A 14,096-nucleotide genomic window follows, 5' to 3' on the forward strand; every position below is an offset into this window, starting at 1 on the left:
AACGCGGCCGTGCCCCGCGCCCCCTGGCGGCCGCGGCGGCCCCGACGGGGTGGGTCGGGACGAGCGCGGATCCCGGGACACGGCGGAGGGACCGAGAGGTGGCGGAGCACGGCTGACCCGCGCCTCTCTGGCCGGAGCTCGACGCGTCTCGGGTCGGGCCGCAGATGGACACCACCTCTCCCAGGTCCTGGGCCATAGAAGCCCCGCGCCCTCCACCTCTGCCCAAACTATGCCCGCGGCGCTCGTCCCTTGCCCGCCCATCGCGGCTGACGGCGGATACCAGAGTGTGAGATCCCCAGCCCGACGCCCCGCAGTCGTAGGCGAGTGACTGAGGTCGATGACCCGGGCCGTTCGGGCCGTCGGGGCGCCGATTTATGAATGGGAGGCACCGCCCCAGCCCCCGCCCCGCCCATTCGCCGCCACCGCCCCGCCCCGGGCCGCCCATCCCTGGCCGCTCGCGCCGTCGGGGCCGGTCGCCGGTCGCCGCCGTGGCCATGGCCCATCGCCCGTCGCCCGCCCTCCGCCCTCCGCCCGCCGCCATGAGGCGCGGGGGCCCCGCCGCCATCGCCGCCTGCCTCGCCGGGGCACTGGCCGTGCTGGCGGGGCCGGGGCCGGGCAGTGCCACCGGGACCGGCCGGCGGCCTCCCCGCAGCTACGGGCATCTGGAGGGCGACGTGCGCTGGCGGCGGCTCTTCTCTGCCACCCGCTTCTTCCTGCGCATCGACGGCGGCGGCGGCGTGGAGGGGACGCGCTGGAGGGAGCGGCCGGGCAGTGAGTAGGGACGGGACCGGGACGGGGGAGAGCCGGGATCTGGGGCCGCCCACGGCGGGCGAGAGCCCGATCCCGCCCGCTGCCGGGGCTGGAACGGGGCGAAGGCTGGACGGAGGCGCCTCGGATCGGCGACAGGACCCCTCCATGGCCGGCCCGGAGAGCCTGAAGCTCTCCCCTCTGGGGAAATCTCAGCCAAAGTCCTCCGAGGGTGCGAGAGCAGCGGGTCCCCGCCGGACCCCGCCGGTCGGGGCACGCCGCTCCTGGAGCACAACCGGCACCGGCTGCCCTCGCCCCCGTCACTGCACTGTGGGAGCCGTGAGAGAGGCGCGGACACCGACCGGCACTGCCCGAGGACCCGGCGCTGTTTTCCCAGCGGCTGGAGTGTCCTAGAGGGTCCCTCGGGGGTCCTTTGTCCCATACTGTCCAGCCAGTTCACGATGCCTCCCTGCCCTGCCTTCCCCATGGACTGGGAGGATCTGATTGTTCCCCCACTAACACAATGGGGGAGAAAAAGGCTGAGGAGGGAGAATGTAGGAAGTTTTGTAGTGATGCTGGTCCCAGAATGGGGAGTCTGTCAGATGTGGGACGGCAGAACATCCCTGTCAGAGGGGACCATGGAGCAGCCGCTGCCCGCAGAGTGCCTGACGCAGAGACAGCTGGGTGGGCAGAGGGACAGAGTCCCCAAGGACGTGACAGTCACTGTATGACTTCAGTAAGAGCCAGGGCTGCAAGTGCCCGGGTATCAGCCACCCATCGGGGTGCATTAGGGTCCCAGCCCCTGGGACAGGGATGGAAGCACCAGGCTGGCAGGACAGTAGCTGAACAAGGAGGAGGGTATTGGGGAAAAGGGGATGCCTGGGCATCCCCCAGGTGCCCTAACAGGGTGTGGGGGTGTGTGGCAGGAGGGCTGCAGCACCCCCAGCCCATGATCTGGTCCAGCAGGGGCTGTCCTTTCTCCCGGCCAGCACAGGAGTCTCCCAGCAGCCACAGGACATGGGAGCCCAGCCCAGCCCAGGGAACCCTCCTATGTTGTCAGAGGCTGTCGGGAGTCCCGACCAGGCACACTGCCAGCACAAAGCACCCCAACACGTTCCCTCGATGGTGTGGCCATGGGGCCTGGCAGGCGGAGCAGCTCCGGGCTGTACATGGGGCTCACTCTGCTTATCTCTGTGCGCCTGGGCTGGGCGCGGGCTCTGCTCCACAGCCCTCGCTGAAGCTGCTGGACCAGCCCCACTGGCAGCTCTAGGGTGGCGGGGGAATCTTCCAGGGACTCCCCCACCTCAAGCCCTGCATCTGCCCCAGCCTCCTGGAGACCCCTCTGAGGCTGAGTGTGAGACTGGGAGCACTGGGAGCTGGCTCTGACCAGGTACTGGCCAGCCACCTGCAAACAAAGGGCAGCAGAGCCGGCCGGAGCACTGGGAACAGAAGGGGGTTATTTTTAGAAAAGCGCAAGTCCTTATAAATAGCAGCAGCTTCAGACAGTGATCAAGTGGGACGGATTCACAGGCATTCACTCAGCCCTTCCCTTCCACAGCTCTTGTCAGTAGCTTCCCTGGGCTGCGCCCTGCGGGTCCCGGTGGCTGCACTGAAGCATCTCCGAGGAGCCGATCGCTCGGCAGCCCTCACACTGCCCCAGTGCTGGATCCACCCTGTCCGCTCCCAGCCTCCCGCAGGCAGGTGATGCCTGGGGAATGGCAGCCACGCCGGGAGATTGATGAAAGCCCTTTAGCCCAGGGGCTGCAGACCTCACAATGCGTGTACCACCACCAGCCAGAGCCTCTGCGTGTCCTCCCACTCTGTCCGGCCGGGGCAGCCCCTGCAGTGGTGTCCATAGGCAGATCCTGCTGTGGCTCCAGCCCTTCCTGCTGCCCTGCCCACATTGCTCTCAATGGACATTCCTTCTCCCCACTGCGCCGTGTGTCTGGCGGGGCGGCAGGGCGGGCAGCGGCGCTCCGGGCTGGCCGGCGTGAGGCAGTGCAGGAATCCAGGGGCCCTGATGATGCTCTGGGTGTTTCCCGTGCCAGAGCCGCTGGTCTGACCACATGCCTTTCCCATTAGCGGCCGGGCCGGAGCTCGGCGGTCGGGGCACACACACGCCAGCCCAGCTGTGGCTTCACAGCCCGGCTGCAGCCGCCCCCTGGGCTCATCCTCACGTCCTGCAGTGCTCCTCCACCCGCCAGCCCGCAGTGCTGGGCACGGGGTCGCTTGTCATTGCTTGTGCCACCGGGTAATCGAGCATCCACAGATGGCACTGTCCTGGTCCATTCCTGCCCCTGCAGACCTCTGCCCGTGTGCCTTTGTCCGCCGTAACACGATGTGTGCTGTCGCTGCCACCCCCACGCACACTTTGCCACTCCAGGAGCCACGCCAGCCTCAGTGCCCTGCGTGTGCCAAGGCTGGGCACTGCGGGAGGTGGGTCAGGTCCCCAGGGCACTGCTGGGGATGGATGCACGGGCAGAGCTGCCAATGAAGGGAGGACACACGTGAGGTTGTGGTTGGCATCGCTCCTGCACAGCCGGGCTCCTGGGAAGTGGCTGGACCCTGGGGAGGAGTAAAGATCAAACCTTCCTTGGATCAGAGGTTCCCCCTCCCACTCTCAGCTTGGCCAGCAACCCTTGTTCCTCTGCCTGCTCTGGCTCTGGGTGAGGATCAGCAACTCCCTCCCTCTGGAGGGACACTGTGGCCAGACCCAGCATTGGGGCAGGGCCCCTCGGGGAAGTCACCCATCCCTCCCTGGCTCATGCCATGCTTCCCTGTCCTGCAGGCATCGTAGAGATCCGGTCGGTGCGTGTCGGCGTCGTGGCCATCCGGGCGGTGCACACCGGCTTCTACCTGGCCATGAACAAGCGGGGGAGGCTCTACGGGTCGGTAGGTCGGACGCTGCCTCCTGGGAGGGACTGCAGCAGGGTCAGAGGCTCAGGGCAGAGTTGGAACAGGGTCCAGGTTTCCCATGCCCTGACCTGCTCCCCAGCAGGGGACTGCACCCACCAAACCCCTCTGCCCTCTGGGAACCAGGGAGGAGCCAGGGTCCTGCCCTGCCCCACTTTTGGGGTCCGAGGGGCTCCAGCTGAGCATAGTCACCGCTCACCCCCTTCCCTCTCCTGCCAGAAGGAGTTCAGCCCCAACTGCAAGTTCACAGAGCGCATTGAAGAGAACGGCTACAACACCTACGCGTCGCTGCACTGGCGGCACCGTGGCCGCCCCATGTTCCTCTCGCTCAATAGCAAGGGCAGGCCACAGCGAGGGGGTAAGACACGCCGGCAGCACCTCTCCACACACTTCCTCCCCATGCTCGTCAGCTGAACACCGTGGGCAGCTCCGGATGGTCCTGTAGGAAACAAAACCAAAGAAAAAAGATGTTATTTTATTTATGTACATATCTATTTTTTTGCTATTTATTGCTTTATTTTTAATGCACGGCAGAGGATGGACGTGGGAGGCAGGTGCTCCAGACTCAGCTGTGCAGGGCTGTGGCTCTCCCACTGTTCCCCCGGTGCAGAGCCGGTGTGGTGCAGCCGGGGAGCGCGACTGGAGCAGGGGCCAGGATCTGCTAATGGCATCTCTGCAGGGCTGGGATGTACCAGCAGGTTGTCTGTGTCCGAGCACCAATTAAATCTGCGTTCATGGTATGGAACAGGAGCAGGTCTTGGAGCTTTGATGGTGAACTTGGCTTGGGATGAGAGGGATTTGTTCCCGTGTGGTTGTGGCTGCTGCCACCAGTGTCATCCCTGCTGTCATTGGCATGGAGCCCAGCTGGTCCTTTGCCACATCCAGCTTTTCATCGACCCCCACCCACCCTGCAGGTAAACAGCAGTGGCGGTTCAGTGGCACAAAGGAGGAAGCAGCAGGAGTAGAAGCCAGCCCAGATCCTTAGGCAAACAGCTCTGGGGGTGCCCCTGGCTGCAGCCACTGCCAGTCAGTTCTGGAGCCCAGCTCCATGCCCTCATCCCCAACAGAAACAGGGCTGGGACAGTGGACAGTGGTCAGTGGTGAGGACCAGCCCCTCACCTGGAGGGCAGCATGGCCAGGAATAGCACCTGCACCTCAGCCTCCTCCTGGCCAGGGTACATCCCTGTGCCACCTCACGCCTGCTGTGGCCAGGCCCAGCATCCCGGTCACTGTCACGTCAGACAGAGCAATGGCCCCAGCAAAAACCACCGAACTCGTTCCATTTCTGACCCAACCAGCTCCAGACGAGTCTGAGAGGGAACAGCCACTGTATTAACCATGTGGTGACTGTGGTGAGCCCCTGCCAGGTGGGAGACAGCTGCCATGCACCCACCCAGAACTTAGCTTGGCCCATCTCATGTGAGCAATGCTCACACATGAGAAACCATCCCCAAACACCTGGGGGAGCCAGGAACCCCCTGTCACAGCTGAAACGCAGGAGAAGGAAGGTTTTTCCCGGTCTCTTGTTTTGACAATTAAACAGCACAGCTTTCCCTCGGTGTCGGGTCAGCCGATGGACACGTGCAGGTTCAGCCAGGACCTTCTTGCTGCCACCCACCTCACAGCCCAGGCTTCTGGCTCAACCCCTGGCAGAGGATGAGCCATTAACCCCGACACACCAGTCCTGAGATAAACCCTCCTGTGAGATGAAAGGCGCCGCCACGCTGCCCGGCCAAGCCAAGGAAGAAAAACAGTCCAGGCAAGTCGCTCCCTGCCAGCCCCTGGCCCTGGCACAGCCGGGGACACTTTCTCCAACAAACCAACTTTTTGTGTTCTGAAGTGGCTCAAGAAAGGCCAAACCATCCTTCCCCCTCCTATAGGAGATTCATCTCTTCTCAGAGATGGAAGAGCCAGGTCCTGGGGTATTGCTGCTTTAAAAGAGACACCCAAGCTCTGCTGGAGCCAGCCCCAGCACACTCCAAGGGCCCCAAAAGCCAAGGGGGAGGCAGGGAACCCCCCAAACTGCCAAGTCCTCCACCCACTTCCCTGTCAGCTCCCATGGGGGCAGGTTTTCCCTTGTCTGCTCTGGCCTCTGCCACAGAGCAGTCCCAACATGTGGCACCATCATGGACCCCCAACCCTTCAGGAGACTTCCTGACCACCCCAAGCCCCTGTGAGGGGAAGGGGGTCCCAGTGAGAGTGATGGATGGTGAGAGCTCCTCCCCTCATGCCCCAGGGCCCAGGAAGAAGGGACCTGGCAAGGAGTCACTGCCCTCTCCAGTGACATTCTTGTCATTCTCTGAGCTCCAGCTCGGTCACAGAAACTGAGTCACAAACATACCTGGATATTTGTCCCTCTCTCCTTGCTTTAATCAGCTCTATTTTAAGTAGCTTTGCATTACACTTTTTTTTTTTTCTCCAAAATGTTGTTTTCCTGGTAATTACTCGGTCACAACAAGATTTGCTGGTCCTCATTCTGCTGCACACCCAGTCCTGTGTAGGCCCAGCAGAACAGCCTGCCCCAGCTGCGAGGGGGGCAGGACCGTAAGGGGAAGAAGATGTAAAAAATAGAAAACACCAGGCGAGGATGCTTCCAGCTGCGATCCTTGGCTACCTGTGCAGTGATCCACAGGTTGGCAGTGGCTCCCACCGGAACTCCCAGCACGCAGGAGGGTTCAGAGAGGCCCAGCCTGCCCGGGGAAGGCAGGACAGCTTGGTGGCCTCAGAGCTTACCCTGTAGCTTTCTTCAAATCATGCATAAAGGCTCGCAGAGCTAAAATGTCCATTTATTGACAACAGTAATAATTTAAGATTATAAAAACCCCTTTCAGTGTTGAGTATCAGCGGACGAGGTTATAAAGAGAAATAAATGGGACTCGAGATAGGACAGGGAAGGATCCCGGGGTCTACTTGAGAGTTCCTGTTTCAGTGACAGCTATTGGTCCTCCCCAGATGGCGATCCTGGGGGGAGGCAGCATCCTTATGCTTCCATTTTAGACTTCAATCTCCAAAGCAGAAAAGATAGTATCCAAGGGGAGGAGGAGCAAAAGAAATAAAAAGAAAGGGATCTCAAATTCAAACCCATACAAACAACCTTTCCATTCGGGATTCAACCACTCGCTCAGCACCTCGGGGTTCCCAGCCGGGGAGCGCAGCAGCCTCGCACTGCAATGGGTAAAGTCCACGCAAAGAGGATGTTTTTATTGACAGACAGAGCTCTTTCCCCCCTTTTGCATCACAGAACTTGAGGCTTCTCATCTCTGAAGGACCCAGAGTCTCCGTGTCTTCAGAAATCAAAAGGAAATTCTGGGGGCACTGCTCCTGCCTCGTCCCCTCCCCTTGCTCTGCTCTGGAAGCCCCTTTGGCTGCTCGCAGTGGCCAGGGAGGGAAGGGGAACAGTGGAAGGGCCCCGGGGACAGAGGGTGCATTAAGATTCATGAGTTGTTCGATGAGTTTTCATTACTTGGTGAGCTGGAGGAAGAGGAGGAGGAGGAGGATGACGAGAAGTTCATCCCTGTGAGTCCTGGGGGGTTTGTGGCAGTGTTTTGTCCACTTAAACTTTTCCGGCAGACGGGACACGTGTCATGCTTTGGGGAGCAGACAAAAAACAAAACAAGAAATACGGGAAACGGGATTAGAAACACAATAGGGGAGCAGCACTCGAGGAATGGGCTGGGATAACACTCCATCCTCTGACCACAGGCTGCTCGTGCTCAGGCCCCATCATGGAGGTAGGAAAACATTTACAGAGGGGAGCAGGACCAGACAAAGCCCCCGGTGCTGCAGGCCCCAGGCACTGCCCCGCACTCACCTGCTCCAGCCACGGGACAATGCAGCCGTCATGGAACAGGTGATTGCACGGTAACTGCCGCACGTTCTCCCCGACTGTGTAGTCTTCCTTACACACAGGGCACTCCAACCCGGAATCTGCAGCACACAGGGAAAGGCAAACCCAGCTGAGCAAAGGGGGAGAGAACGACGCACAAAGCCCCCAACTCAGGACTCATCATCCCTCTCCCCTTCTCCATCCTTGTCAGGAGGAAAGCTTGGTGCTCTGCAGGCCCCCACACCATCACCCCACCTCCCCCTGCCCTGGGTATGCCTCATCATTCCCTTCTGCTTTTCCATTTCTATCCACACTGAACTTCTGACAACCTCCCCAGGGCAAATCCATCCAGCCCACACTGCTCTTTTTTTGTGTGAACGCAACAGAGCCTCTTCGGCTCTCTGCCAACTTTGAAATGTTTTATGCCTCAAATGTACAAGCAGACAAAATTCAAGTCCCAAGAAAACATTACACAGAGCTTCCAGGGAGCACTCTGTGCATGACTCCACGGAGCAGACACATACCTACGTGCTCCTGTGTGATCTGTATAGTGGGGAGGGCCTGGATCTTCTCTTTGTCTGCTGGCGGTGGTCCAGTGTTTTCAAACTGATTCAGTAACTGGAAAAACAACCGGCCGGGCAGGCAGAAGAGAGAGGTGAGCCCAGCAGCACAAAGAATCCACTCATTTCCTGAGCCAGGGCACTTGGACCCCGCACTGTGGACCCTGCCCCATTCCAGTCCCTGCAGCCCCTCGTTCCCTGCACCACCAGAGGTGCTGCCCCTCCTGCAGCACCACCCGGGAGTATGGAGACTGTGGTGAATCCCAGTTATACCTGTGTGATAATCGCATCCAGGCCGTTGGCACCCCAAGCATAGTCCATCGGATTTGAGTGCAGGACTCCCCTGAAGAGCAAGGACAGCAAGTGAGTTCATCCTGGAGCACCAACGAGACAGTGTCAGAGAGAGCAGCACATCCTCGAACTCACCAAGGGCCCAGGCCTAGGTTTGGAATTGTGGTCGGTGCAATAATTCCATTGACCAGCTGCTGGATAATTCTGAAAGACAAGAAAACCAGGATTGTGTAAGAATTAAAGTTGGCTGGCTCCCAGCCCAGCACCCCAGTGTGGAGGGAGAGGTTGAATAAGCTGAATACTGTCACATTGTTGGAGGCAATTAAAAATACCCTACAGCAATTGCAATGGCAGCTTATGGGGTGATCAGTGACCGATAAAGTTTCAGTATTTGATTCATAAGAAGACAATTCCTGACATGATGGTGAGTGGCTCCCAGGATGCACTTACACAAACACTGTCGGGTTCTCTTTGGTTTCCTCTCACAGCAAGTACAACTATTTTGCAACACCTGGCAACAACCAGGTAATATTTTCCCACTACAGGCCAAACTCGCAGCCACAGTCCCTGTCACCGCTCAGCTGAAACAGCCCCAACAGACCCCAAGCAGGAGCTGCCATCAGGCTCAGGTCGGACACAGATGGCACCCGTGGCAGCACTGGAGAGCTTCGGGATGCTGTTCCCATAAGCCAGGAGAAAAAGTGAGGAACAACAGGCTTCCTTCCCCAGGTCCCAGAGTGGTTCTCACCCTTCCAGTGTGGGGACACCCTCGTGCCTGCCCGAGGCCCGGCGCGTGGCCAGGCGGGCGCGGGGCTGCCTGGCGCCGTAGCGGTGCCGCGACTGGTGCTCGCGCTCCCGCCGGTTCTCCGAGTCCCGGTTGTCTTCTGGCTGCACGTTGGATGCGAAGGGAAACTCAAAGCTGTCGTCAAAGAACCCGAAAGCAAACTGGCCATAGCTCTGGGGCAAGGTGAACAGGTGCTGATCCACATTCTGGGAGGGAGGTAATGCAGAGAACAGATTGTGATAAGAGGAGGAACAGCCCTTGGCTCCCACAGCGAACCCCAGGCTTGGGGTGACACTGGGACCAGCACCCTCAGCAGCAGCTCAGTGAGGAACAGACACTAGAACTGCATATGATGGCAGAAATAATCGCAGTTCCCTGGTTTCTCTTTGGTGTGTCACTGCTGCTTCCGAGCTGAGGCTACTGCATAGCAACACACCCAAATCCTGCTCTCCAAATCCTGCTGAGCCCCCTCACGATGGGAATTGGCTACAAGTGATGGTCCTACATAACACACACAGCAAAAATATAGTATGCAGAGATTTCAGGAGCAGCATGTGGAGGATATTAATTCCTCCTTTCCAAATTCTGTCATGATCTGGGGAACATTTCAACAACGCACTATTGGAAAAATACTCAACAAAAATCCAACAGCAAAGCTTCAGAAGGTGTTGGAAGAGAGAAAAGACTTGCTCACCTCAAAAGGATGCCTGCTCTGATCAGGGGCTGATGTAGAGGAGCTGGTCTCATTGTCAGCATTCCTATGGGGAATGAAGAGCACTGGTAATCTTCTCATGGCAGCTTCGAAGGCTTTTCTGCCCCGCTCCCATCCCGGGGCAGAGGCAGCTCAACAGAACCTGGTCCTCCCTCAGCTGCTGATTTGCTGATTGCCCGCATCAATTTTCCCTCCCTGAACCTTTCATTTTCCCACACAGTCACCCATTTCTCCCTACCCTACTAGATCTCATGAGACTGCAGAGAAGTGCCTGAATCACGATGTCAGGCGAGGATTTCCCCCACAATGCATCTCAAACACACCAGCTAATCCTCCGGAGCACCAGGAAGACTTAAGGCACAAACGCTGATCGCTGTGACCCCAAGACACGTAAGTCTAATCTTGAATCAAAGAAACTTCTCTACTGCAGAGGCACGTAACCCAACGGCTCAGGATATTGAGAAAGCTCTAAATGTTGTCAGACTTCTGCTTTCAGAGCTGCAGGAACATTTTCTGCTCAGAACCAGGCTTTGCATTCACGGTACCGAAATCACTGAGATTCAGCAACTACTCAGTGACTCTCCCAAGGTCATAAGGAATCACCAAAACAGTCAGGATCAGTCAGGATAAATTTCCAGGCTCCAGGGTTGGCATGGTCAAACAAAACATCACCTGCTCAGTGCAGACGCCCCAGGCCATGCAGACTACCACAGTCAGCAGGCAGCAACACCCATTGCCCCTGGCCCCTGCACTGCCTGCAGCCTGTCCTGGAGGCAGACACAGCTGGGGCCCTACAAACACAACTGAAATATTTCAAGACATTTCTGCTGCTTCTGCCACCAGCAGCTGCAGAGCAGCACAAAAATGCAAACCTTGTTGCCCCAGGGCAGAGTCCAAAGTCTCGGCCACAACATTCTGCTGTTCATTCCCAACAAAGTCACTACTTACACGAGGTGTCCATGTGCTCACCTTTCCCAGATCCCCCTCTCCGGGGTAATCTCTGCCCTGATGACTCAGATCAGGTCAGAGCTACCACAAATCATGGGGAAAGCTTCCCTACCACTACTTTATGTTTGTTTGAAAGCAAACCATTCCTGCCCCCTCAGCATTTCCGTGGCAGACTGGATGCTAACTTCGCCAACAAAGCACCGTATTCCAAAAGTGAGGAAAGATGAACCAAAGCTGGGGCAGAAGCAACAGAAACAGTGCATTTTATATCAAACATCGCCTTTGAACTAGGAAGAGAGCAAAGCAACCTGGGCTCACTGGAGCACCAACCCCTGGGACACCACATTACCTTGGCTCCTCGGGAAGCTCTTCAATAAAACCAGACTCACACCGTGGGCAGATGTAGTCCTGCAGGAGAAGACACACCAGGTGAGAGAAGCAAGTGGTACCTCAGAGCTGCAGGGTGGTACAGGGTGGGAGGGTCCTGCAGTCTGCCAGCCCCAGCATATGCCACGGCCCCTGAGTGACTCCAAACCCCAGCTTTTGGCTTCCTGAGCCAGCGAGGCCAGAGCTCAGCCTGAGCCTGTGGGAGCTCAGCTTAAGAATTATGAGGGTTATGCTGATTAATCTCCAGTACAGACACAGCACTGGCTACCAGTTGATGCAGTTCCAGTGAAATGAAAGTGAAACCCCCAACGCTCCTGTGCAGCAGCCCTCAGATGTGGGCGCAGCTGCTTGTTTTGGGGAGCAGGAAACAGTGTGGGAATGGCAACAGGGATTTGGCAAGGTCGTGGTGCACAAGGAGGATGACTGGTCCCTGTCACTAACACAGCCTGGGGTTCACAGCACACAGGGACACTCCAGGTCATTCTGCAGCCAGGATCTCACACTCCCACACGCAGAACTCACTACAGAGACCTGTTGCCACCCCAGTCTCCCGGGCACTGAGCACACCAGGACAGACAGGCTCAGTGTGCAGTGCCTACAGACAGCCACTTCCTCACAATTCCTGGGGTTTGTGAGGAATTCATTCTCTACAACCATCCCGTCCTGAGCACAGCAGAACTCTGGAGACCCTGAAAGGCAACTGTTCCACTTTCCAGTGCTCAAGAAGCAGCACTGAGCCAATGCCATCTCCTGCCCCACAGCGGGCACACACCACCCCAAATCCCTATGCTGGCAGAGCTGGGCACAGCACAGAAGGCATCTAAGAGCTTCTAAAAATAATGCCACTTCCTTTTGCTGCTGTGTTGGAATTGGCACAGCCCTTAGCCAGCCTGAGGGATTCCCCCAAGGAGCTGAGGGTGTTGATATGGCCCTTGGGGTGCCTTCTCTGGCCCCTGCAGCCGACCTTGATAAAGCCCCAGGGTAGGAGCACAGCTTAGAGCCACTGCATGTGCCCCATCTGCCCAGGGAGATACAGGAGCTCTGAGGCTCATAAACAGACTGAAAGAGGTGTCTGCTCCTTCTTCCACACAGGACTCCCCATCTACTGCTGTGGAATAACCACCTCTGCACCACTGACACCAGGTCTGAGCTCAGGGACTCCAGTGTGAGCACAGGGAACCACAGCCCATGAAACCCCCTGCCCATGAAATCCCCTTTGTGTTGCTTCCCACCAGCACAAACTGGTGGGGACACACGTGGCATGGACATCAATAACCATGGCCTGAGCACCCTGCTCCAGGGAGCTGCTGTGTGTTGTGTGTGTGTCTATGTGCTCACAGCCAGCTCCCAGCACAGGGATCAGCACATTCCTCTGCAGCTGGAACAGCACAAATGTCAAAGTTTGTTGTTTCTCGGGCTGTTTGAGTCCCTCCTTTGGCAGCTCTGGTTACTGCGCCTGCAAATGGTGAGTGAAACCTCAGTGAACCTAGATCCCCAAAACAAGTTCATGAACTCACAGACTTGAGCCTCCAAACACAGGACCCGCTCCCTGCCCGGCCAAGAGTGCCCAGCTGGCACAGCCAGGTGTACCCAGCCAAGTGCACACAACTAGACGTGAGCACGGCCCAGCACGGGCTGTTTGAACAGAAATAAATATCAGATTTTTCTGGGTTACCTCCTGGCTCCTGCCCACAGCCCATGTGGGCTCAGCAGGAGCAGGGTCAGGGGCTTCTCCTCACTCTTACACACGAGCTGGGAGCATGGCCCACCGTGGCCCAAAGAAGAGGGCAAAAGGACAAATCATGCATCACAAACCAACCACCCCCGGCAGGGATAGCTCTGCTTGCTCTCACAGGCTTTTCAAGTTGAGTGCCAGCAACCAGCAATGACTTTTGGGACGAAGTACTGTGAAAAGTGTCAGGATAAAGAGACCAGAAAGACTCTCCAAATCACATTTAACATCTCAGGAAGCCGAGCAGGGAAGCAAGTGATCCATCGGATCCTCCCCAACAGCCCACACTCCTCTTCCACCCACACCAAGACAAGCTCCACACACACCGGATTTTGGTGTGTGATTAAAGCACCTGCCCAGGTGCCTACACAGCACTTCTAACTCCCTATTACCGTGCACCTCCCTGCGCCCCAGCCGCCACCACCGCGGGGCTTTTGTCGTGTTCATTAAACCCTTCTGAAAGAACGGAGAAACCCTCCACCACCCTGCGGTGCTTCACGTGGCACAGGCTGGGATCAGGCTGCTCGGATCGGAGGTGTCAGAGCGGGACCCTGGGGCTGCTGTCGGACGGCCTCCCGCCCCAGACCGGCTCCGCGGCGGGGCCCAGCCGTTCCCCGCGGGGCGGCCGGAGCGCTCGAACCGCCGCGGGCCGCCCCGACCGGGCCGAAAAGAGCCGAAGGCCCATCCCGCCGCGCCGCCCCCGCCCAGCTGCTGCCCCTCGGCCAGGCTGGCCCGTTCCCTCCGCAGATCCTCTCCCCTCGTCGCCTCAGCCCCGCTCCCTCGCTACAGACATCTCGCCCAGCCCCTCTCGACGCCCCCGAGCCCCGGTGCCACGGGTGGAGCCCCACGGGGCACTCCCCCGCCTCCCCGCCGCTCAGGCCCCCTGGGCCCCTCAGGCCTCGCCCCCACGTGCCCGCTCCCTCGGGGGCCCCGCCCGGCCCTGCCTGCGCTCCCGACCCTCCCCGGAGACCCTCCCTGGTCCCCCGCTCACAGGCAGACGCGGGGCAATCTCGGCCGAGCAGCAGTGGCAGAAGAACCGGCCCGGCTGCGGCGACGCCTCCGCCATCTTCCCTACCCGCCGGCCCCGCCCCCCGCGCGCGCCGCGGCGCCGACGGCGGCCGAGGGGGGACAAGGGACATCGCGCGGCGCAAACGCGGACGGGAGCGAGGGCTGAAGGGGCGGGGCTTATCAGAGGC

At 58.9% G+C, this 14,096-nt stretch overlaps 2 protein-coding genes across 6 annotated transcripts; one reads left to right on the top strand and one right to left on the bottom strand.

Annotated features, from left to right (window-relative positions):
• Nucleotides 1–196: 196 nt before the first annotated feature.
• Nucleotides 197–4,405, top strand: FGF22 (fibroblast growth factor 22). Of its 4 annotated transcripts, none has more exons than XM_066336224.1 (3): nucleotides 197–771; nucleotides 3,536–3,639; nucleotides 3,880–4,405. In XM_066336224.1, the coding sequence occupies exons 1-3, from the start codon at nucleotides 375–377 to the stop codon at nucleotides 4,072–4,074; spliced, it is 696 nt and encodes a 231-aa protein (XP_066192321.1). In that variant the 5' UTR covers nucleotides 197–374; the 3' UTR covers nucleotides 4,075–4,405. The 4 variants fall into 4 exon arrangements, with proteins under 4 accessions (XP_066192321.1, XP_066192323.1, XP_066192322.1 ...); XM_066336226.1 differs by having other exon boundaries at nucleotides 492–771; nucleotides 3,883–4,405; XM_066336225.1 differs by having other exon boundaries at nucleotides 492–771; nucleotides 3,536–3,635; nucleotides 3,883–4,405.
• RNF126 (ring finger protein 126) lies at nucleotides 3,946–14,084 on the bottom strand. Of its 2 annotated transcripts, none has more exons than XM_066336204.1 (9): nucleotides 13,892–14,084; nucleotides 11,131–11,189; nucleotides 9,816–9,879; nucleotides 9,086–9,327; nucleotides 8,473–8,541; nucleotides 8,320–8,389; nucleotides 8,011–8,104; nucleotides 7,472–7,587; nucleotides 3,946–4,099 (listed from the first exon to the last, which is right to left on the bottom strand). In XM_066336204.1, exons 1-9 carry the CDS (start codon nucleotides 13,964–13,966, stop codon nucleotides 4,067–4,069), a joined length of 822 nt encoding a protein of 273 aa, XP_066192301.1. In that variant the 5' UTR covers nucleotides 13,967–14,084; the 3' UTR covers nucleotides 3,946–4,066. The 2 variants fall into 2 exon arrangements, with proteins under 2 accessions (XP_066192301.1, XP_066192300.1); XM_066336203.1 differs by lacking the exon at nucleotides 3,946–4,099 and adding an exon at nucleotides 6,426–7,247 and having other exon boundaries at nucleotides 13,892–14,080.
• Between the last annotated feature and the right edge of the window lie 12 nt (nucleotides 14,085–14,096).

This window comes from Sylvia atricapilla, chromosome 26, assembly GCF_009819655.1.
Source record: "Sylvia atricapilla isolate bSylAtr1 chromosome 26, bSylAtr1.pri, whole genome shotgun sequence".
Classification (NCBI taxonomy): Eukaryota; Metazoa; Chordata; class Aves; order Passeriformes; family Sylviidae; genus Sylvia; species Sylvia atricapilla.